Genomic DNA, 26,330 nt, shown 5'->3' with positions numbered 1-26,330 from the left:
ATAGTTCTGAACTAACCTAAATTTAGACATCACTTCTGAAATAAATGAGAATCATCATCAGAAACTATATCCATTTAGTAAATTCCTTGTCAATGAGCAGGATAATCAAGAATAGTAGTTCTCATTCTAATTTAAGGTCATAGAGAAAACTACTGTATAGCATACTAGTAACTCCTTCCTTTCTTAATCGCCTTAACTCATCTAACAAAAGTTTCAGAAAAGTTTATTTAAATACTTCAGCTTCATTTTTAAAATGATCTTTGGTGAACTTAGTAAAGATTTCCAGATACACTTTGATAAATGAAACCAGATGCTACACAGCAATGTGGGAATATAATTTTATAAGATGCCACCAAAGAGAGAGGGAGGGCAGTGTGGGGAGAAGAGTTATGCTAGGCATGCTTCATGTATTCTGGAGAATAATTATTCTGAAAACCCTGATGAGTAGATTAGTGCTATAAAATTTCACTAGACAGTACACTCAGTATTGTACAGAAAACTGGAAGGAACTGAATGAACAAGCAAGAGAGAAGAATAAGATAAAATACAAATAGAAGAAAAAGCTGATCTTTATTACTCCTAAAGGCCTCTACTGGTCCTAGAGACTTAATTCATAGTCCCAGAAGCCCTTAAGATGGAAAGAGATTTCAGAGGAAACATTTAAGGAAGGATATGTAGTCTCAGGGGCTTTGGGAAAATAAAGGAAACTATCAACTATATGGACAAATATTAACTGTCTTTTCAGCCTCTTGCCCCGTTTTAACTTTGTTTGTGGGAAAGAAATAAAATATTAACTCCACATAAGGCAAGGAAAGACCTTCACATTTTGGTCCTGACAAAACGATAGTTCAGCCCAACCATTAAATTAAATCATGCACTCCATACAGTACCTCACAACTTGTTCCTCTGGGAACTGTATTATAGCTCATTAGTCAACGTGCCCTTTCTGGAACTCCAAGTTTTTTAATCCTTATCCCAGCTGAGTAGCATCTTGACATTGTTAACCAGATCATAACAGAAAATCCTGCATTATGAGAAAATCATAATACTCCTAAACCAGTTTGCTATGATATTCATGTCCATGGTCTTCCCTTGCTGCTCAAGTAATCTTTCCTTATCTTTCATTGAGCTGAATGCTATTTCCAATTTTGCTACTTTTTCTTTTTTTTTGTTTTCCACCATGGCTTGAAGATTAGGCTCAAGCCTCAAGATATAATCTAAATCTTTTTGAGTCAGAATTTCTGAAATCTGGTGAAATGTATAGTATTCTAGAATTTTTGCCTAGGCTTTAATACTGATTTACATGCTCTCATTCCTTATTCATTCATATTTATCAGTTCTCACACTTACAGTTTTGAAGAAAGATTTTAATCCTGGGGAAGATTCTCCTGAGAATGCATAACAGCACACCAACCATTTTTCTGAAAGTGTTAATTTTGGATGCTATAAAACCTATTTTAAATTGCCATATCAAACTTTTTATATTTGCAGTGGTAAAACAAAATAAACAAACAAACAAACACCTAACTAGTTTTGTACTATTTTTTTTTTTTAACTTTTTATATCATGTAAAGTTTTTTATATCATGCAAAGCTCCTGGAAACTCCTTCCTGAACTTTCAGCTTCAGTATCTTCAAAAGCAACTGATTTCTAGCTGAGAACTTTATTTCTTTACTTGCCTGAACAACTCATTCTTTTCAAAATTAAAATGATAATTGCTTATTCTTATTACATAACACATTTGGTTTAGCACAGTATTTCATATATAACAATTTTTAATCCAAATTCTTCAATAACAGATTTCTTTATAAGCCTTTTATTAACTGACAATAAAAGAAATATGAATCCTTTCTGAAAATTATCAGGGAAATGTCATCATTGTGCTATAAGATTACATCTATAATAGCACGTGCAAGGACAAAAACCTAAAAAAGATTAACTGAAACTGAACTGGGGGTACAAAGGCAGTATAATCACTAGAGAAAGCCATCAGTCCTAGAAAGGTTTAAAGAGTTTGGTTTAGATTACCAAAATTAGGGCCAAAATGGGAACAGCTGATATGTATAAAGGTATAGCTGCAATAGGGCTAGGACAATTTAAGATAAGCCACAGTATGCACAAAATAAATGGGTTTAAAATATCCACAGAGTAAATTTAGGCAGGACACAGAATATTCTTAATTCCTAAAAGAAAAATTTCCCAGTAAAAGGAGAAAAAAATGTAACTGTTGACAAGAAATCAAAGAATAACATTAATATTGTAACAGCACATGACTGGAATTCATGATGGAGTAAGTCACCTCTAAACACACATTTTATTTTGGAAAGAATGTTTTGTAGCTTTCATTAGAGAGAGTGATTCATTTTCACCAAAATTGCTACTTACTAGGAATTTTTTCTTTCTAGTCTGCTTTCCACTATAAATACAATTACTTTAAAACTTTAAATTATTAATATCAACAAACCAAAAATTTTTGTTTCAAACTTGACCAATACATAGAATAATGAATGGCCTGAGCAATGCTCCCCATGCAAAAATTATCCAAGTTTTGGGTTTGAAATTCCCATGAAGCACAAAATGGCACAAGCACTTTACTGCCTTCTGCTCTCAAGCAACTGTATAAGTAAGACCTCTCAGACCTCAAACTACATGTTTTAATAAGACAACTCATTAAAGATTTTGTGGATTTAACATGCAAAATACAGTATAGGTAAGGCAGTTGCAGCAACTAACGTGAATATCTAAAACCTAGCTCTACACTCCCCTATTTCAAACACAGAAGCTCAATTTTCAACTGAAAGCTTAGGTACATGTTTTTGTTTAACTGGGCAGAAGAGCTCGATTTTCAGCAAGAAACGCAGTTTTTAACACTAGGTATTTTGCTAAGAGCATTCTTCAGGAACATGATACAAAATTACATACTGTATTCAAGATGGAAATCTAGTAATAATCTAACCTGAGATTAATAGTTAATTCTTTTATAATTTATTATTTCTTGTACACTGAATAATCCTTCAGTATCAACTGAACTTATCCCTCTTTTTAGTTAGCCAGTTTCAAAATAATGAACAAACACATAATCCTTGACTCTCTATCTCCTCAGTTTTTTCAAAACCGCTCAAGGACCTTATTAGCCACAGAAAGGATTTGGTTTCTCTAAGCTGGCATTTCTCTTTATTCATCCAAAGGGTATTTCCATTAATTGTTACCCTCTCTTTCTCAAATATATTTGTGACTTTTTATTCTGCCTTTCATACACTAAACAATCCAACAGAACTGTGTTTATAAATATTCAGTCAAATGAACCTTGATTAGCTAGCTAAATATTTATTGCCTTGTACAGCAATTTACTGTTAAATTTTAGAATTGCTAATATTGTAACAAATATGCATTTTGTCAAGTTTTCCTGAGAATAGTTGCCAACAAAACTATTCTTATACAGATAAACATTTTTATTCAAAATATTCTCTCTGCCAACCAACTATTATCCCCAGCTATGACACAACATTTGCATCTCGCATGATGTATCCATTAAAATTTTGTAACTATATGAATCCTTGATTCCCTCTTCTTTTGAAAGTGGAAGTTAATTCCATTATTTAAATCTTACTCTAAGGACCTATTATTAAAAGCTATAAAATAAACTAAATTCTGGCCTGCTCTTTTTAAAGTACCACCATTTGAGTAAATATGACCAACTGGACTGACTCCCAAATTTTTGTAGTGAATTTTGCATCTTACTATTACTTCAATACTTTGAAGGAGCACAATTTTCAATTCAACATATAGGAGAAATTAGGCAGCAAAAACCCTGTAAAGGAGACTTCACTAGAGCACATTCATTCATTCATTAATAAAAAAAATGTATTTTATTTATAGGAAAAGTTTCTTCATCCCCTGCAGCATTTCTATACTTCACAGATGATTCCACAACTGTCAGCTCAGTTGACATGAAATTATAAACACAAGCTGTTCCAAAACCTGTACCACTTTATATTCAAATTTCATAAACAATGCAAACACCAAAATACATCTGTTTTGACTTTGTAACACCATGCATTTCACAAGTATATTGATATGAAACATACTAAGCTGCAAGCTATACCATAAACCCTGTACCTTCAGATACTGGTGAATATCTAAACTGTCACCTTTGTTTATTCTACTCGGCTCTGATAACAGGATATAACATTGGATTTCCTCATTTGATTTGGGTTCAATGATAAGCACTCAATTAAAAAAATTGCAATCTGCCATGCTGTTAGAACTCTGCCCCCAACCTAAACTAGAAATGAAATAAGAAACACACTTAACTTGTGACACCAGAGCAATGTTATAATCATCAAAGTTAATTTTACTTTCCAAATCAAACCATGTCCAGTGGCCAATGTGTCAGAGCATTCCTTTGACCCAGCAGAATTCCAAAATTACAGTCTCTGACTGTAAATAAACAAGTTTAGCTAATGTCATGTGTTTCAATACCCACAGCTGATGTGAGATTGCCATGACTCTGCAGGATATGATGAGGTAAGAAATTGAAAAAAAGCCCAACCATTTTATTCTTCCCTAAATGAATGAGATCCAGAAAGGCTGATATGTTTTTTCTTTTTTAAGAGAATCTTGGTTACAGATCTGCAGCACTGGCACTGGCTCTGCTGATACATACTGCCTTGTTATGGTGCACATTGCAATGCAGGACACATCAAGACACATGTCCATTAGTGCATTATCTCTTCTCTATGCTCAGCATTCTGCTTATCTTATCAGCTAAATGCAATGGTGCCACCGGTGATTCATTCAGGCTTGATTTACAATACAGAAAATAGCATCTAAAATTCCCATTCAGTTTGTAACGACATCAAAAGCTTTAATGCAAATCTTCACGTTCAGTGTAAAGCCTCAGCTTAAACTATGTGAATTGCTTATGGTTGGTTTCTTTTATTTCATTAGTAAACTGAACCCTGCAATGTGGCCATGGCTAGACAGCCACAAAATTGGAACAAAGCCATTGGAATACTAGAAACACACAAAATAACAGAAGATTAGATACACTCATGGTCCTGGTGAATGTTGTGTTCATACCAGTGAACCAGAGCTCATTATGAATCCTGTGTCAGCCCACTGTCAGAAGGCTGGAACATCACCTGAAAACTCTGAGGTATATTTTCAATTTCTGCTTAAGGAAATAAAACAGCAACCTTGAACATACTCTAACAGTCTAAGCATGCTTAGAGCTAATAAAGTACGAATATTAATTTTAAAAGTTAATTTTTATTTCTCCAGTAAATCAAATTTTTATCTTTTTCTAGCTTTTTTTTTTTTTGTAAAGGGTTTTGTTTGCCTTTATGCAAAACTGTAATTTTTCTTTTTCAGAACTGCCTTTTTTTCCCAAAAATGTACTTAAATCACTCTGTACGTAAATTCTTGTGCCGACTGAGCTTTAAAAAGCGGGATATAATATGGCAAAATTATTTCTTATTTTCATAGATAAATTTGGGAATTTGGGATAGATGATCTTGCTGGTGCCATGGGGGAATAGCAAATTTCCCACTACACGTAAGCAATGTGAAAATTGTATCTTAGCTTATTTTCAACTGCTTGAGTAGTGGAAAAGAGAAGCAATGTATACCCAAATAGTTTACGTAGGGTGTTATTTTTAAACCATTAAAGTATTACACTAACTTCAAGTATTTGATCTTCTGGCTGGATGTAGCATTACTTATAATTCAGTGTTGACATTTTAACATATACAAACAACACAGCATATGTTCATGTTTAGCAATCTATCAGGAATTTAAGGCCTTTTTTTTAGCTCACTAAACTACTGCAATTAATAGGTTTTTTATAATCTAATATATTATTGCATACCTGAAAGAAGCAGTATTATGGTTAACAAGAACCCCGACATCTTAACTTGGAAGTTATGAAGCCTAGCACACTTCAGCACAGTAAATACACAACAGAACAAGAAATTATTACATAAGTATAAAATTATTGAAAAATAAATTTTTTTTAATTAAGTACTTGCATTTCTACATCCTAGTGCCTGTGTGACAGAGAACAGCAAAAAGCACATTTAAATTCTTTCTAATCTATCAAGTTTCAAGCTATTTCAAAAACAGGATGAATGTTTCAAAAGTGCTTGAACACTCAGTGACAAAACTCAAGCATATTCTCATTGCTATTATCCCACTTAAAACTCTTAGTTTTAAAATATTCTGAGGCTGCTGTTAAAAGACATCAAAAATATTCACAAAACTCATGGAAGGCCTCAATAAAAAATACACTTTTAACTGCAAGTATACTAACTAAGAGTCCACAAGCAAGAAGAGGCAGAAAAAAACTCCGTAAGACATGGAATCACAGAAAAAATCTTCCCTGCAATACTATTTTGATTGCCTATGCAAGTTTAGCAAACAAGAAAAAAAAGAATCATGCTTCTCTCTTTACATAAGGAATAATTAAGTTGAAAAGAACATGAACTAAACAGGTCACCTGCAGCCCTGGATTCAGCAGTCTGACAATACTGTGCTGCTTTCACATCCAGCCTGCATTCAGCCCTTTCTCCCTGCACAGCTGCATATCATGATCTCCCCCCTTTTAGCTTTTCATCATATTAAAATCACATCAAATATGTTAATTATCGTTTTCCAGTGAGAAAGCTTTCAATGACAGCACATGACTCCAGTAAAGCCTTTGAATATAAAGCCTTTTCCATGTTTGTATGGTAAATCACCTGTTTGCCTAAATCATAAAGACAAATAAAAGACTACAGTCCATATAAATATGTAAGGTATAAAAATAACTACTTTGAAATGAAACTAAGATTTAGATCAGACTTTGAGAGGTTAAATTCCCAGCAAGTGCTACAGTGCATAGGTATCGCAGTGGGTTTGCATAAATTATTCTGTCCTATTCCAAAAAAAAAATTTTACTTTTAGCTAAGTGTACCACGCAATGCTGAAGAATCTAGTCCTCTATAAGTAATATACAATGCTGAGGCATCTCAAAATCAGGTTATGTGAGGCACATCAATTACTTTTGAAACACACATGACTATTCTGCCCTGCTGAATTTACAGATACAAGAATACAGGATCAGTCTTTTAGTGATGCTTTTTGTACAGACATATCATAGAAGATGTGTCTTCAAATAGAATCATGAACCTTTTAGTTTCACCTTTGATTACACCTGATGTGAGAAACTCTGCTTGCTTAAGTACCAAGAACTAGCCAGGGAACAAAATTATTAATTTAACTTCTTCCTTCATGTGTTCAGAAAAAAGTTTACAAGAAGTGACAATCAAGGACAAACTACTCCTCCAGAGATTCTGCTCTGATTCCAAGAACTTTTCTGTCTAAGCATTTTCAAAAACCAAAAAGTCTTAAAGTCTTGTGTTGTAATTCTCTGGGGAATTACTGGGTTTCTCCCTCCTGACCCCCTGGAGTCCCTTACTACATAGAGTGACCCTTCCTTCCTTCCTTCCCTGACCCCATTGGCTGTGGTCTGGTTATTTTTCCCCGAGCAGGGGGCCATATAAGCCTCGCGCTTCTTTGTTCTCTCTCTTTTCCCCCTGGAATCTCAAAGAATAAACACCTGGGACAAAGGTCCTGGGGAAGGAGCCTCTTGTGATATCTTTTATCTTGTTCCTGGTATAATTCCCTCCAAAGCCACCTAAAGACTGAACTAGCTAATGCCCCCTGAGGCAGGTGGAGGGGTTATTATTCAGTCTTGGTTAAATTTTAATCCAAAATCATCCCCCAAACACATTCAGTACTTTCATACTAACATATATATATATATAACCCACCAAAAAAAAAAAAAAAAAAAAAAAAAAAAAAAGAAGCCAGCTCTTTTTCTTGACACTTAAGTTCCACCTCCTTCCTCAAATCCCTCAACCATCCATCAAGACAGCAGCCCTGCAAAAGCTTCTGCTCTTTTCCCCCTTGCAGAGAAGGGTGGAAGTGACACAAGGACAGCCTCTATGAAGGCTGCATGGCAGCAAGGCTGCAGGGAACAGTGGAATCTGCCAGAATGGAGCAGTTTAATGCCACCTCTACTCTTCCATTCAAATGGATATTCAGCACACGTGAATTTGCTGACAGATTTCATCCTGCTCTCATTATTTGGGAAACCACTGCAGGGAAACCTGAAATTAGGAGTAGCATTCTGCTTGAAATTCTTTTGAAGGTATTCCACATTCTTTCCAAAAAAACAGGTGTTTCAAAGACTCTTGAGTTTAATTTCTTTAATTTTGACTGTCAAAGGAGTAGAAGGCATAATTTTGGAGATAGTATAAACAAGTAACAATGATTTTTTTCCTTTGAAAAATTTACACAGTAGCCTCAAAATTGTACAGAAACAGCAAATTACATGGTAGGCCTCAGGGACTCATGCAATTTTTTAATATGGCCTATGAAAGAGGCATAAAGGGAACTCTTTCTAAATCCATGTAAGATTTGACAATTTATTTCAATATGCACCTCAGCAAGAGCCCAGGGATTTCATTGACAATAACAAGCAGCAATTCTTCACACAATCCAGTAATTACATCTGGAATTCTGCCAGAGAAATTGGTAAATCTTAAAATTTAATGTTCTATAGATATTTAAAGGAATGCAACTGATGAAGTTGATGAAAACAAATACTTTTATCATGGGCTGTTAAATGCCCTATGGTATCCCCTCTTCAGTTTTGGGAAGCATGTCACAGAAATATTGAGACCTGTATTCTTCTAAAGATATCAGTTGCATTTGAAGGAGACATGACTATTTTTATGTCCATCTTTTTTAGGTGGAGAGAAATGTAAAGCTCTCACTTTTAAATTTCATTATCGCTTTGAATTGAATTAAATTTCATTCATTGTTCAACATTTGGACAAAACAGAACAACACACAACAATTCCGACAGCAGCACAATATTTCATTTTTAGGAGCACACTGAATAATATCAACTTCTGCCATACTAAAGCATCATTTCATACCAAAACACAATGTTTGCCTTTTTTGTATCATACTCTGCCTCATATAAAGATATTACACTTACAGCTATAGCAAGAAGTAAAGTTATTATGAATTACAAAGATATTTGTATGCTACTTCATATTTTATACTCTGACATGTTTATTTGAAAGCTCTATTCACTTCTCAGTATAACAACAGGTAATGTCATTGCTGTCCAGGAATTGAGGGATGAATAGTGAAGTTTCAAAATTTGCATTTTCAAAACAAAGCACCTAAAAAAGATAAATTAAAAACTACAACGAATAAAATCTTCTAGAAGAAAAAGAAATCTTAACAACAGAGGAGCAATCCGTTTTGCAGACCTGCATTTTTGCACCTTGAAGATCTCTAAAATACTGATTAGGCCCAGGTTGGTTTATTCCACAAGATCTGACAAGATCACAGCTCATGGCAGTATGAAAGGTTAATTCTGTTTGTTAATGTGCTCATTGCTACTGCATGGAGTGAGATAAATGGAATAGGGAAAAGGAATTTAAAAAATAAATTAAAAAGCAAGTCCAGCAAATCCAAATATATTTAGCTTTTCTTATCCCTCAGTTCACATGCACATGTGTATTTTAGAGACACACTTTAAACCAAACATGGCTAAGGAGTATTGTTATGAACATGTTTACGTACCTTATCCATTGAAAAAGATGCCCTCCTACAGCATTAAAATGAACATTTGGTTAGATTTCTCATCTTAGCTCACCAAGTATTAATATAATTACCATCTTGCAAACAAGAGGACTACTCAGGTAAGAAAGAGTTGGGTACTGTATCAAAATCATTCATGTATCTTTAATTACTGAACCTTCTACAGTGCATTTTCAGGCATACTGGGTTTGCCCAAATCTATTTTAATCTCAAAATTAGACAAGATTTTTCAAATCAGAACAAAAATATTTCTAATATTTAGTATTTAAGCTTTGATTGAAAGTGAGACTCATTTAAAAGTGTATTCATCTTAAAAACATCATATCTGAGACTTGAAATATATTGAAAAATTATATACAGTTGATAAAATGATAAAAATGTGTTCTAAATCTTCCCCTCTTTGCCCTCCCCCCAAAGATATCAGTGCTGTCCATTTACTGAGGCTTTGAAATTTGAAAATGAAATCCTACAATAATTCCCTCCTAAGGCCTTTAGATCTGGGGAAGACAGATGTGCACACTCGAGACCAGGAGGGAAAAGATGGGATGGGGAACAGTGGGAAATCAGGAGGGGCAATGTAGCATATTCTGATCATGACTTTCAAGTTCCAAATGTTCGAAAGGTTTTAGTTTTTACTATTTTTAAGAAGAACTTAGAACAATTCTGAAAACAAACCTGGACTTCAAATAGTTTTTTTAAACTTTTCTAAGCAAAGGAACTCAACAATTACTCGACTTCTATTAAAAATAGATTTACTTCTTACAAGACAAAACAAAATTCATGGTTTTGTTCAAAAGGTGAGCTTTGCAGAACACAATATAAAAATATATGTTTCCAAGAAAAAAGCACTTCCTTGAATGTCAAAAACAGCTTCATGATTGTGGAAAGTTTCATCACAGATCTCTCTTGACAGCACAGGTTTCAGCGAGGATTACCAAGCAGTTTCAACTACACTGTTTCCATTAATATAACAATCTCAGGACATCCAAATCCAGAGGCAGTGACTGGAAGGCTATTAGAGAAAACTAATAAGCTTTCTTGAGCAGACATGTTATTCACAGACATCCTGCTGAATCTAATTATTTTTATATTGTTTTAAAGATAACCTACAGGTCAAATGCATGGGAATACTTTAAATTTTCACTCTCAGCTTTCTAAATAATGTATTTAAAAAGCTGACATTTCTTAGTCTTGCATCTTGGGCTTCATTTAGTATTGGGTCTGAAGGGGAAAGAAGTGAACATGTAAATCCCTTGGTTTTCAGTATCTCATATATAATTCTCCTCACACACTCCATTCAGAAAAAAAACAGTACAATGTATTTTCTCTTCTTATTCTTTCTGATGGCACAGAAAACTTAGCAGTAACTTAATTCTCATGTCTGATATGGAAATATTAATCCTTTCCCAAAGTATTTATAAATCTAAAATTACTGAAAAAATAATGCAAACATTCTGATTTCCTCTTTTATGTAAATAATTATAACAGTAATAACAACAGTAATACTAGCAGTACTAATGTCCTTGAAGCAGCTTGAGATGGCTAATGGAATAATGTAAACACTCAGCCAATAAATCTTGAAGCAGTTACATTTCTTGGTGTCTGCAATCAGTTCAAGGCAAATGAAAGATTTATGAAATAACTAAAACAGAAACTGCAAAACTCTGCATCATTTCTGGGTGCCACAATTTACTGATCCTCTATTTTATTACGTCATTTTTTTTAGATTCCAACCTGAGACTGTGGTAGTGTGCAGAAAGCTCTAAAAGAAGTGCTCAGCTTGTTTGAAGAGGGATATCTACACCACCACTGACAATTCTCTGGTAACACAGATGTTGTTTTGTAGGTAAGCTGAGTTATTTGGAAAAAAAAGATAAAATGCTGTGAATCAAAGTAGACACTCTACTACCTGCAGGGAAAACCAGAAGCAACTAAGCTGCACTGGAACTGTCTTGGTTTGTTTTTAGCAGTATGGAATTAAAAGAAATACATTTTGCTTATTATTTTACATAGAGCCACAACAGGAGCTTATCCCACGGAGTCTACCTAATTTATCTTTGATTTTAAACTGTATCTAATAAAATAACGCAGGAAAATGCTCAGAGGTGCATTACTCCATTTAATTCAAGTAAATACATGAGGTTTTTAACAGAAGTTCCAACAGATTAAGTCAGAAATTATATTTACTTTACCAGAGAGCTATTGCTGCAAGTCTGCAAACATGTCAAAACACTTTTTAGCTTATTTCTCTGCAGGAGGCAATCTGTATTAAACCAAAATAAAAGCCTGTCATCAGAAAAATTCATATACTGTGTTAGTAACCTCTCAACATAGAACAAAAAGCATACAGGTCAGGTCTCGTCCAATGCATTACATTGTTTCAAATATGAAAAAACAAAATTCTCAGATATTCTTCCACCTTTATACATATTTTGGTAAAAAAGGAGTTTACCTGTACCATCCAATTAAAAAAAAAACCCAAGAAAAATAGAACAGAAAACCTTCAGATAATGGCCCAGAAACAAAATTCCTAATCATGCAATCTCTAGATGACAAAAAATAATAGATTCAAAAAACAAATGAGGCTCTTTCCTTGTAGTGAATTTTTTTTTGGTTGTTGTTTAATTAAAGCACATGCTGGGCTCTGGTTTTAATGCAGACAATTTGCTAGTCACTGCAGAATGCCTGAATGAAGGTATGCACAGATCCCATTCTGACTGGCCTGTATGTGCTTAATTGCCTCCCAAAACTAAATACATAAATAACCAAACTATATTGAATTTTCTCACATACAAAACTAAGTTGGTTTCAATTATTTATTCTTACCTGCAAGAAACCAACTGCTTTACCAACCACTTTGAATTGAAACTAAACACACAGAATTGCCACAGTAATTGCACATCTTTTGCATCTGAGAAGCTGATAAAGCAGTGCATTTTCCACATCAGGCACCAACTGACCAACACATTAACTCGTGTTACCGTAACCCACATTGTTAAAAACCTACCTCTTTGCAAATGGTTCTTCAAACTCGAAACACTGAGTTGAAAAATCTTGCATATCTGAACCCACTAAGGAAACTCATGTAAAAAGATGAGGTTTTTTTTCTTTTAAAGAAGAAGAGAACCGTACTTTCAAGACGATACTGTAGTTAGCATTTCTTGATTCAAGCCTATAAATAGAGATGTATGACTGACCTAAAAGCTTTTTGTCACACAGACAGAAAGTTTTCAGGTCACTAACAACATTAAAGCAAAGTTTTAATGTTGCACTTTGCAGAATTCTTTGTATTTTTAATTGCTTTTTGGATCCATCGGCAAAAGGTTTCCAAAAAGCACATTTGCATTAATTATGTCATACTGTATGTTCTCTATGTCTATTTTGAGAAAGAAACATGATCAACAATGTGCATTCAAGAAACATATCAACAGCAAGCAGGAAAAATGAATGTTCCAATGACTAAAGTACAGCAAGATGACTGTTTGTGATTCCTGTCAATGATAGTGCACATAAAAACTCAGTTTCCTTAGAACAGACCTTTAAAAACAACAGATCAGTGATAGATATCTCAAAAAATTTTACACTGTATTTTAAACGTACTTGCATGCCAAAAGGGTAGGCACCCACAGAACATTAAAACTGCACTCAGCTGGAAGTGTCAACACAGTGAATATTCAGCTAATTATTGCTTACTACAGAAGCCAAGGTGAACTGCAAATATGGTGCGATAAAGCATTTGGAAGAAAAGAAATTTTTTTTGAGAACAAGTGAAGTCAGAGTCATAGTTGACATCTGTATTTATACAGTATTCGCTGTCTTCCCTTTTTTCCTCCATTATCTTCCTCATTCCATTTTCTCTCTCCATACATAAAAAAGTAACAAGAATTAAAAATTCTTGTCTGAATAACTCTATCATTATTTTAAAAAAATTCCATTGTAGGACCTTGATATCAGTAACATCAACTCTGAGATGCATCACTTCAGATATTCTAAACATATAACTTCTGTTGGTTCCCTGAAAATCAGACCATTTTTACTGAAATCCCAAAACAATGACATAAACTCAAAATTTATCTTCATGCGTTTTAAAATACCCCTTTTGATTACAGACCAGGATTTTCAGATAGGGAGAACCTTTAGACACTTAAAGTACTAGGACATTAGCACTTCTTTAAAAATGATGTGAGTGCCTTGAACTGGCTATTCAACAAGATGAGACCTTCAGCATTTTATAATCTCAGCTCTAAATAAAATGGCCTTAAACCACAACAGCAACAAAACTGAAGGGAAATCATACTTAGTCTACATATACTCAACCTATCCCATACTACTGTAGTTCAACACACATAATTATTGATGTTTTGACAATTTAGTAATTATTCATGCAATTATAATTTAAATTGATTAATTGAATAGCTCATTTTTCTGCATTTTGTTTTATCAGCTGTAATTACCATTTCATAATCATTAATATTTATAGATTACAAAAATTACATGAAGCAATTAACACATTCTGGAATATTATTACCCAGAGAAAACAAACATCAAACACAATTCAATACACACAAGTTTCCATAATACAAAAATTAATTCAATTTTTTTTTGGGGCATCAAATAGGTAAAGTAATATATATACAGTTTTGATGCACCCCACTACCAACAGAGCACCTTGGGAGCTCTTAGAAGCACCTGCACTGCTGCTGTTGTCTTCCTCTTCTGTAAGTTTGTAATTAGATGGAGCAGCAGCAATGCACCTCTGCTCAGTGACCTCACTATCTTAAATTTCACTACACATAAGTTTATTCTGCCTGCCTTCAAACTTACACAAGTTAGAGCCTGTACTCAAGAGCTTCTCTATGAAACACAAAAATTAACAAGTCCGCAGATATTTTAGGTTTAGGGGTTTCTCTTCTGGTTGCTTGTTTTGGGGGTTCTCTGTCTAAGGAGAACACAAGTTCAAACTAATGACCGGTACAACAAATCAGCTTTATCTACAACCACTTTTTTCCCCACAATATACCTTTACCCCTTATTTACATATTTCCTTTACATATTTCTTCCAATGGTTATACTAAAAACACCAATTATTGACTGACTTACAGTAAAGACAGCTCTACAACAGATTCTTCTCTGGGACTCAAGACAACATGAGGAGCCAAATCATATCCAGGATGAGTGAAATGGGATTGCATAGAATTAATGCAATCTTCTATGTCCTTCAATTTATTTTTTTTTCTCAGTAATTGTTCCTTCACATTTTTGACCTTTTTTTTTTCCCTTTCTTTAACACAGGAAACAAAGGGAGGCAAAATTTCTATAACCTACCAAATAAATTTCTATGGGAGGAACAAAAATTCATAGAAAAATGACAATCTGTCATTTTCAATTCAAATACTTTATATACAACTACATTTTCAAAAAAGAAATTTTAATGTGGTTTTTTTCATACACAGTTTAGAATCCTAATCTTAAAACAAACAAAACTAAAGTCTTTCCAGGACTACTATTTAGTATCCTAGTAAATACCAAGGAAGAAGAATAGATGAAACTGACAGGAAAGTTAGTTGTTTTGGGAAGCTTTCCATTCTGTCAATGTTAGACTTATGGTTGGATTTGATGACCTTATAGGTCTTCTCCAACCTAAATGAAAAAAAAAAAAAAATCCAACGTATGTGTAGGATGAAAATTTTTCTTCTCTCTCACGGCAGAGTAAAAAGGTGCAGTATTCCAATTTAGCAATAAAACTCAAAATACATTTATTAGCACATCTACATACTGCTGGAATGAGGCATTTACTGCCTGAATAGTAAAAGTGCAGAATACACATCTGAACATATCCCACTGCAATTTGAAATGTGATTCTTTTACATGAAATGAATACTATATTAAAGTTAAGAACAACAAACACTTCTCAAAATTTAACTGCATCATTTATTCGTAAGTAGAAAATAAATGGAAAACAAGACATTCTCTTTGTAATATCAATATATCTATGAACTCAATTTTTGTCATGCTTTTCATCTTCTTCAGTCAGGCAATGATTACGCTGTACGTCATAAATTTTTCTCTCCAAAACAGCAGAAAAAACTATCACAAGAAAGAAAAAAAAAATCACGGTTTGCTTCCCCACCCATCATGAAAGAGAAGTAGTGTTTAAGATTTGGGCATAAGAATGCTGAAAGCTACAGTTGGTGTAGCTCTCTCTTCTTACTGTAATGTGTGCTATTTAAAACACCTTACAAAACCCAATACCTCACTAACAGAATTTGAAGCCTACAGGGTTAAGAAGTAAATATTGTCAGTATCAATAGAGACTGAAAAAGAGAAAAAAATAAATTGAAATATCAAGCACAGAAATAGAAAATTGACACTTTATCAGAAAAAAAATAGATATTCACAAAGGATGAAATCCAAAGACTTCTATTTAAACAATGCTTAGTTATTAGAGAAATCATAGTCAACTGATCTAGTACAGAAGTTGTATCTTTCATACCACTGACTTTTTTCTAAAGAATCATCAAGGCAAGAAAAGCTAGGGTACACTTCCTTTAGAAAGAGAAAAAAAAACCCTACATGCACAGAAAATCAGAGTCAGAAAAAAAGCTAACAAAAATATCATAGCAAATATTTCTATTTCCATTCCAAATTTCAAGGATCATAGACATGGTATTTCTGTAACCCCCAACACAAAATCAAACAGCAGCCTAAGGCATGTTATTGGCACGATTATGCTCTTCTCCTTCAGTTTAAATTTCCCCTTCTTAACCTTATCCTATTACTCCCATCTCATACTTTATGAAAGGACCAGGGGGAGGGAATAACAGATTAACCCCAGAAGTAATTAGCCTAACAAGGTCACAAGCAGTTTTCTTTGTCAGTCAGCAGAGTCAAAGCAAGTGATTATGGACAGCATCCACATAGGGCCATCTTTGACCACATACCCATTTTAATGAAATTGATAGGACTGGCATTTCTAAAACAAATATTTGAACAGCTCTGAAATTGCAGGAGGGTGCCTGGTTCAACCAGTTATCTCCATCTCCTGTGGAACAAACACTGAACTGCAGCCTCTGTTGATTCATCTTAAAAAAAAAAAAAATAGGTCCTCTGCTATATTTTTCTCCTCTTTCCTTGTATTAATTATCCAAAGTTATTAAATCCTTCCACTGCCAACCAGGATAATTCTAACATAGTTGTCTCTAGAGGATTGAAGCACCTTACTATTTTGAGTGAAATTTCATCTCAAGTGTTGATTAGTTCATATTAATGAGGCTGAAATAATACAGCAGAAATTAGTTTCACGAAGTTACATGGAAGTTGCATACAACACAAGTCAGTGCTTTAACCTACACAATAACTACGATTCTTTTTCTGCTCCTGCACTTTCTGTTGCCATTTTTTGTTTAAAGAGAACACCACGATTCCAGCTGCAATGGCAAGTATTCAGTGACAATGACAATACAGAACAGAGACATTAGATTTCAGAGACTCCCCAGACCACATTTGTGGTAGAATCTCTTTATAAAGGTTATCTTTTATTTGAAGGTCTGATATCTCTCTCCAGACCCTATTCCACCTCAGTTCTCCATCAGAATCAAATAAAAAGGGAAATCATACATGCTACAGATTTCAAGAGGCCCTACTTTATCTTCTATGCCACATACACCTCAGATAAAAAGGAAGAACGACAGAGAGCTGCAATGAGGACTCAAGCTGTCTCTACCCAGGCTATGTGCTCACATGACAGCCCTGATATGTGCAGGCTCGTCATTATCTTCAGGAAAGCCAGCCCAGAGTCTAGGTGGAACACAGTGCTGAACGTGTGCTGAAATGGATCCACGACACTTTGGCACTGCATTGCAGTGGAAGTGCAGCTGCAGAGATGTGCTGCCCTGCGGAGCCTCCCAGGACACAAAACCAACACCAAATCCATTGTAGGGCTGGGAAAACTTTAAGTGAGGATAACAAAGCAGAAGAATACATTAGGGATGCATCTAGGGAGATACACAGCTCCCTGTAGCTCTGCTACTTTCTTCTGCTTCCACCTGTCTGTAACAAAACTTATGTACTTATATGAATGCACAAAATGGCTTCTAGGTGTGCATGTTCAACCCTATTTTTCTCTTAAGAATATATTTTGCAGTAATCATTACTTTGCAAACCACTTCAGAGTGAGAATGAATCCTGTTGCAGAAACTGCACAAACTTACATGATTAAGTAAAATGTAAACTAGCAGGGTTGAAATATATATAGATATATATACATACACACACTACACAAACTTACATGCTACATTTGCATATTTGCAAGCATGCAAATGGTATCAGTATAGACTATTTAAACAAATTATGCATACATATTTCTGTTTACAGGACTGAATTATACAAACTGCAGTAGTCAGCACAGTAGAGAGCTTATCCTTGAACTGTTTCTGAATCTTGGAATTCAAGTAGTATTAGGCAGCAAAATACCATACAAATTATTAGGGAAGAACCTCAGGAACAGGAACATTAAACATTTAATATTACCTTGAGATTTTTAACAAGATAAAGTTGCATTATCAGCTTCTACCACTACCTTTTTTTTTTTTTTTCCCTAACATGATATGCTTTCATAGCTTTCCTTGCTGGTGTTACTCTGGCAATAAATGAATGAGCAGAGACATTTCTTTGATGCTTCTTATCATCTTGACTTCCTCAGTACGGTGTATGTGTTCAGTTAATGATGGAACTGAAGGTTTCACTGAGCTAGAATGAGAATAATTCATTTCACCTTATAAAAATCTCAGGTTAATTATTTGGCCCTGTCTGATTTTCTCATTTTCAGGAACTCATTTGCCTGATAGAAACGAAATGAAGATCTGGCAATTCCCTCTTGTTTCAGTATCTGTAACCCTACATCACATAACCTGGAGTTTTACATACTTTAAGCTAAATATAAGATTTTTATGACCATATGAAAAATTTCTAGAAAAATAACTTATTGCACTTTCAGTCAAAAATTATGTGAACAAGTATAATGTAGTCAGACACAGCTCTCGTCTTCAAAACTAAAAATAATTAATAGGTGTTAAATTCTACATTGAAATTATGCTCCTTTTCCCTAAGTGAAGGATTAATGAGAGATTCAATTATACAAAAAGGAAACAAATTATGAATAATTTATATGAAATAGATTTGAACCAGTCTTGTGAACACATGTTGCTTTGAGACACAAGATACATTAAATGTTCTGGGGAAAATAAAGGGTTGAATACAACCTATTCAAACAGTTACACAGACATTTAACACATATTTTATGTCAATGTCTTCTTATAGTAATTTTATCTAGAGAAAAACATTTTATTGTGGATTTCATTGATACTAAATGCAGAAGCCTAACAGCTAAAAAACTGAAATATAATTTGAGTTATAAAGCTAAATAAAACATGACAGTATAATAATAACAAGATTAATATTAATAATGATAATGACAATATTAAAACCTTACTGCCTTATTGAATCCAGAATTCAGATAAGGTTTTCTCTTTTTCTGCTGTACTTAAGTTATTTTTTTGCATACAAATTCAAAGTACTATTATTTTCTATCTAGCCTCCATTTTTTGTTAGAAAAAGCAAAATGAAAATTCTTTAAGTGAGGACTGTCATTTTAAGCCTGCCATAGGGGAAGTCTAACTGAAATCACTGGTCAAATATGTAAAAACTTGACCAGATCTTTCTTGCTCTTAAATAATTAAATGACACTGGGGGAGACTTACCCAAAAGCTTTGGCCTAAATCTATCCTGGTCTCCTTGTTTATGTATGCATAGAAAAGGAACACAAATTAACTCCTTAACAACTTTTTGTCCTTATTTTTTGTCCTTATTAACACATTCATGGTGAGAATGCAAAGGCGATGGTAACCAAGGTTACAACTGCTAATTGGCTTTAAATATAAGGAAAATCAACAAGATTGGCCTGGGGTGGCATGGCTCCTGAGGTCACTGACAGCTTAGGCTGATCCTGTAAAGTGTAAAGCAATACACTGTTAAAACAGTTGCTCTGTTGGGCAGCATGCTGCATTGTGCCGAAGGATGTGGAACACCTACAGTACGAGGAGCAGTTCTCGTAACTTTAACGTGAACAGATACTTAGGGAAATCATGTAATTTATTATACTGGTGAACATTTCTGCATTTTTTAAAATGACATTTCTCTGTATAATCTCCCTCTTCCATAGTTTTACTCGCAGACACACTATTGTTTGACTATTATATTAATGTTAACTACTCTATTTTTAAAACCAGTGTCTATAGAGACTTTTGTAGGTATGGTATTGTCGATTTCCTAGCTAGTTCTGCAGTCTCATTCATGAAATCTACTTAATAGTTATACAAATAAGATGATAATTCAGAAGAAATCAACTCCATATTCTTAGATAATTGCTCTTTTCTCACATCTAGTTTTTGAGTTTTAAATTACATGGTTTTCTTACAACAAATTAAAATACATATTCTAAACATCCCATCACTCCCTGTCAGATTAACAGTTCAAAGCTTGCAGTACAAAAGGAAACCTAGATGTACCCTATTTCACAGGATTTTCATCAAGGAATTACATTATCTTGATGAAAATCAGGTAGCCAAACACTTCAAACTCAGATGAAGAAATCTTTCTTGTTCTGAAATTAATTTTAGGTGTTTAGATGAAGCTCCCAGATTTAAAGAATGGTTAGGGTTAGATGGGACCTTTAATGACTATCTAGTGATTAATCATTCTTACACTATTAGAACTCTCACACAGTTAGCATAAGTTACAGTTAAATCCCAGCTTATCATCACACACTTTATCATCACTGGAAGAAAACCTGTCCTGGTTTTGGCTGGAATAGAGTTAAATTTCATCATGTACCCCACATGGGACTATGTTTCAATTTTTGCTGGAAACAGTGTTAATAATTCAGGGTTGTTTTGGTTTTGGCTAAGCAAGGCTTACATCAAGAACTTTTCTGCTCCTCACCCCACCAGCAAAGACACTGGGGGTGCACAAGGAGTTAGGAGGCGACATACCCAGGAGGGCTGATCCCAACTGACCAAAGGGATAAATCACATTCTATGGTGTCATGCTCAGCCTATAAACCTGAAAGGAGGGGGAGGAGGAAGCAGAAACATTGAGAGTGGCATTTTTTTTCCCAAGTAATGGTTACACATGATGGAGCCCAGCTTTCCTGGAGATGGCTGAACACCTGACTGCCCACGAGAAGCAACAGATAAATTCATTACTTTTTCATTACTTAACAGACAAATTCATTACTGTGGCTTTTGCCTTGCCTATTAAACTGTCTTTATATCAACCCATGATTTTTCTCACCTTTCCCCTCTGCTCCTCTTCCCCATCCCACCGGTTGAGTGAGAAAGCAGGTGTTGACTTAGGGGGGGCTGAGCTGTCTGTCAGGGTGAACAGCAAAAAAACCCCAAAACCTCCACTTTTACTTGTTTGTTTAATTATATTTCAGAATGACCATTGACTACTATTAGCTTGCTCAGTCAAAAATCAGATGTGGCAACATGGGATCTATCTATGTCAAACAGATCATTCGTAATCGTATCTTACTTTATCTTGGAGAAGCAGATGACATCATTTGCTTGCATAAAAAGAAATCCTTCCTTAGAGTTAAACTGATCATTTGCCATGCCTTTTACATTTCATTTGTCTATAGAAACACAATTATCTAGTTACTCACCTGACTATACTTCCACATATATTCACCTATAATTCTGGTTGGGAAAACAACAGGGAAAAGTATTTCTTTCAAAAGTATAAACTAATGACTACAATTCAGCACTAAGTACGTGCTCTTCTGCCATTAGCTTCATGTGCTTCACATGATGTACTGAATTAAGGACCAGTCCATGCCCTATGCAGAAGAGGCTGCAAATAACAATTGGGAACATAGATTATAATAATGCTCAAGTCTTGAATTGGGACTCAGAGGAACAGCAGACACTTTGCAAAAACAGTCAGACACAGAACTGCTTCTAAGAAAATTGCTTTATCAACGTTAATATATATTTAACATTGATATTCCCATCAAAATAATTTGAACTCACCACATATACATATGCTTATAGAATCACAGTATAAATAGATACAGTCAGCACAGACTGATTAATAAAGAAATAATTTTAAATTTCTTATTTTCAGTTATATCTATAATCTTTTCAGAAGACAAAAACCCTGCAAATACTATTGCATACAGTTATGAGCTTTCAAGACCTAGCTAGATTCCTTTCAAGTGAAGGAAAAAAAATACTATTCTTTCCCCAATTCAAGAAAGTATCAGAGAAATAGAAATATGAAAAAGATATGGATCTGCATATTGCCTGGTGAATAGAAAAGGATAGAAGAGCATTAATAATTTGAATTGATACAATCTACATGTAATAAAAGTCAACATAGTCTAGAGGTTTTGTCTCAAAACTAAAATAGCAGTTACAAAAAAGTATCAATAAAGTGATTCTAAATCTATGCAGTATGATAAATGTGCTACTGGACAGGCAGTAGTGATACAATTGTTAGGAACAGAAAGCTTGATCTGGAATACTGTACAAAACTTGTCATTCCTGTTCAAACTGGTGCAGGAATAGACAAGACCTTTTAAGATACTCATGGGAACATGGAAACTATGACAAGAAGGGAAAGTTGTATTACAAGTCTCTCAAATATGAAAATTACAAAGGATGACTTTTCAAAGTTTAGAAACAATGTACACAGAAACAATCTGATAATAAATTTAGCTTGATAAAGAGATGATTTCTAGCTACCAGAGAAGCAAAGTCAATTCCAGGTTTATGTTCCACTACACCAACTTAATTGACTATATGAAATTGTTTTGAGCATTAAAAAAAAGCCTTACTCACTATGAATCTAAAACTAACAATACAAACCCCCAAATCGAATAAGCTGCAATATTAAACGATATTTTTAAGAACTTATGCCTCCGCTGATGACAGAATGATTCAAAACTTTCAAGGTATGCTCAGAATAAAGAAGCAAGAGTGTCACCTAAAACTGAACACAGCGGTTTTAATCTTCAAATGAAGTAGGATAAGGTGATAAAGTTTGGGGATATTATTATAATTAAGTTGACAAAAATAACAGAAAAATGTTTCCAAGAATCCTTAGTTGAGTTCTACTAAAATATTTCAGAATTTATTTAATTTCAATGAAGCTAGAACACCTTAACATCAAATAAAATTAAATGGTGCAACTGGTTTTATTAAACTCTATAAATACATTCTAATGTTTTCATGAGCTTAATTCTTCTGTATTTTTTCCTCCACTGCTGTTCAGTATTCCATTTACTTGCTTAATGAAAAAAGCACTTTCTTAATGATCATAACCTGCTTCCCACTCTGAAAGCTTCCTTCTGTTTTTCACATAGAGAAAAATATTTCTTTCCACAAAAATGGACTGGGAAGCCTGCCACATGAGGATAGGCTGAGACAACTGGGTTTGTTCAGCCTTGAGAAAGGAAAGCCTAGGGGATACATTATCATCATGTTCCAGTATTTCAAGGGCGGCTATAAAGAAGATGAAGACTCCCTTTTATAAGGATTTACAAGGAAAAGACAAGAAGTAATGGGGACAAATTGGGCACACTCTGCACACAGTCTGATTAGACACAAGAGGAAAATGATTTGCAATGAGAACAATGAGCCATTGAAATAATCTCTGAAGGAAAGGTGCTGGATTCCCCAACACTGGATATTTTTAAGACTGAGCAGGACAGGGCACTGTGCCATCTTGTCTATATTGGTGCTTATGCCAAGAAAGGCTGGACCAGTTAATTCTTGAGATTCCTTCCATCCTGGTATTCAACGATTCTGTGAAAAATCAATGAGAGTTGCCTGCAATTTTCAGATCCTTTTCCTTCGGAAAAGTGGCATTGCAAAATGCCCATTTTGGGGTTTAGTTTTAAATGGAAAGTATTTTTTAATGCCTTAGCTGAAGTTCTGAGATAAAGAAGACATTCTGCTGAATCAGAAGTGTACATGGCAGAAGTCAAAAAAAGAAGCAATCTACATTCTACTTTGCTTCCTTCCAAACCCAGACTTGTCACCTACAGGATAAGGAAGCAAAGAGCTGTGTCCTCATGACACAGATTCACATGGGCACAAGACTCACCAAATAAACCATACTAAGGGAATCAGATCCACAGAGGAGCTGCAGTGCACTGAAAAATAAAGTTTAATTCAGAAGGAAGGGGCTTGAATAGCTCATCAGAAGTGGCTTTGTACACTTAGAACAAATAATTTGCTATATTCTTTATTTTCTGCTGTTTCATTATTTTTCAGTTTCCAGTGCTAAACTCTGTATCTTCACTCAAGAGCAGCCTGAATTTTTTTTTAATATTGAAAAGGCAACAACTACTAAGCAAAATCAAAATTGATTTCAAACAAAATTTCAGATTAAAAATGTTCACAAGTGAAATACAGATATTCAGTCAACATCGTGCAAATTGGAAAGACATCAGCAAAACCTTATACTGAATAATTTTCTTCAGATGTGAGGGATAGAAAAAGTCATGGCTGAGAGACTGGGAAGCAAAGAAAATGAAAAGGAAAGCTTGGCAGGCCTCAAGAGATATTACTGTTTTATTTCCTGTTGTGAAGATTATTGCTCTACAGCCAACCACAATATTAAAGGACACACAGTATCTTCCCCAGTAGTTTATTTCTCTGGCTTTCTTACACACTTCATCAACTAAGCAGCAGTTTACATGCAAAGTTATTTTTGAACAAGTTTTAATACTAATAGGGTTAAAAGATTCTAAGTCTATGGACTCACCAGTTCTGAACTGTATTTCCAGTTCATAATTTCTAAATCCCATCTGGTAGATTGGAATGCTTATCTCATGAATATCAAACCAAATTAAATGTTGAATAGCAGTCAAGCAGAAATCAAAATATGCAAATTTCCACATATACCAATTCCTTAATAGCTACCTCCTATTACTATTAATAGCTAAATAGTAAAAGCCGTTAAATAAAATTTAAAAATAAAATAGCAATAATAATTAAATGTCGGGATAATATACTTAGCATCTTTTTTCATCGAATCATTGATTTTTAATTTCCTTTTATTTCTCTGAAAGTAAAGTATTCTAGAGGAAAGCAAGCTATAACAATATTCTAGGATACAATAAACTATAAAATTTGGAGCTTTTAAGGCTGCCTTTTTGTGTTCCCTTTTGTAGCAGAAACTTACATTCTATATAATTTACCTCTGAACACAATAATTTTGCCACATTAAGTAGGGGCTTGTCACCAAAACGTCAACAGCTTTCAAGCAGACCACTGTCTCTTCACTTGGACTACCACATTTCCTCAGTGGTTAGGAGCAATTATTCACCTTTTAGCTTAGATGTTATCCTATCCACGTTTCAACAACTGCAGGGCAGTATTTCCTGTTAAGAAACAGGAAACTCATGTTTCTTAGGACAGGAAATACAGTGCCTATTTAACACTCATTAATGAAATTGGAGCAGGTATATTGAACTGGATATGTTTCAAATATTCAGTCTTGCTGTAGCCTGAAAATGTCAATGAATTAAAACAAGCAGATAAGTAGACAGTTTTAGCTCTTAGAGATGGGGCAGTTGGAAGCCTTTACATACAATTACCAGTTCTTACTCACCTGGCCAGGTCTACTGATATAAGTGGCTTCATTTCAATGAACAAAAACTGTGGGATCAAAATTCTTATCAATGAGTAACTTTATCCAGTTTCATATGATACATTTTAACTCCACCATGTAAACTGTCAACTTTATATTGCCTGAATATCTACTATCAACAGCTTTGCATGCAGAAACTCTACCATCTCTTGCAGGAGCATGTTTAATATATGAAGATAATTTTAAAATCCAGCTGTCTAACACAAGTTTAGACACATGATACTTTGTTCCTGTTACAAGCAGGAACAAAGAGCAAATGAGGTGTCTTTAGACAATGTCCAGTTGTATTCATCATTGCACTAATTAAGATCACAAAGATTGTAAGTGATCCATATTCAGTCATCTCCTGCCTAAAGACTCAACCATTCACAAAACATCAATACTGATTTATAGACACAGCATGCAAGTCAGAGTGAACCATGCATAACATAAAACATAAAAAAAAGCAAATGGAAAGAGTAAGTAGATGTTGTATGTATCAAAGGGTTTCACACAAGGAGGAAATGCAAGCAATGGCAAACAGTACCATTTAAAAAGTAAATTTAACACCTTTCAAGTTCATCTGAGCATGCCACCGTCACGAAATGCAACTTTTCACTCACCAAAGTAGAGTTATGTGAAGCATCACCTGAGACCTCGGGTGTTCTTGTGCTGTTTGGAAGTCTGTGAGGGTTACGAGCTATCGCTTGGCACCAGCCCAACATTTTCTCCTTCCACTTATCCCTTCTCAATTTCTGAAATTCTGAAAATAATTTAGATTCCCTGAAACATTGACACTTTGAATTCATTGTGTGCATGTCTCTGGATGCATGCCTTTAAAAACAGATTTAACGTTATATCTGAACAAGCTAACAAACATATTTTTAAAAGAACATATTTTTCTAAAGTATTCCAAAGTGCTAAACCGTAAAGGTTAGAAAGGAGTCGTGCACTTTCAGCACACCTTACATGCAT

At 34.4% G+C, this 26,330-nt stretch overlaps 1 protein-coding gene across 1 annotated transcript in view; it reads right to left on the bottom strand.

Annotated features, from left to right (window-relative positions):
- The window catches only part of MARCHF1 (membrane associated ring-CH-type finger 1), an 88,561-nt gene extending 62,475 nt beyond the window's left edge, over window positions 1–26,086 (bottom strand). Inside the window, exon 1 of the mRNA XM_083861849.1 lies at window positions 25,979–26,086. Within this exon, the coding sequence (XP_083717975.1) occupies window positions 25,979–26,080 (102 nt within the window). The 5' untranslated portion in view covers window positions 26,081–26,086. The remainder of the gene's footprint in view (window positions 1–25,978) is intronic.
- Between the last annotated feature and the right edge of the window lie 244 nt (window positions 26,087–26,330).

Source organism: Zosterops lateralis (assembly GCF_965231275.1).
Source record: "Zosterops lateralis genome assembly, chromosome: 5".
In the NCBI taxonomy this organism is placed as follows: Eukaryota; Metazoa; Chordata; class Aves; order Passeriformes; family Zosteropidae; genus Zosterops; species Zosterops lateralis.
This window is presented reverse-complemented; position numbering and strand designations above follow the sequence as displayed.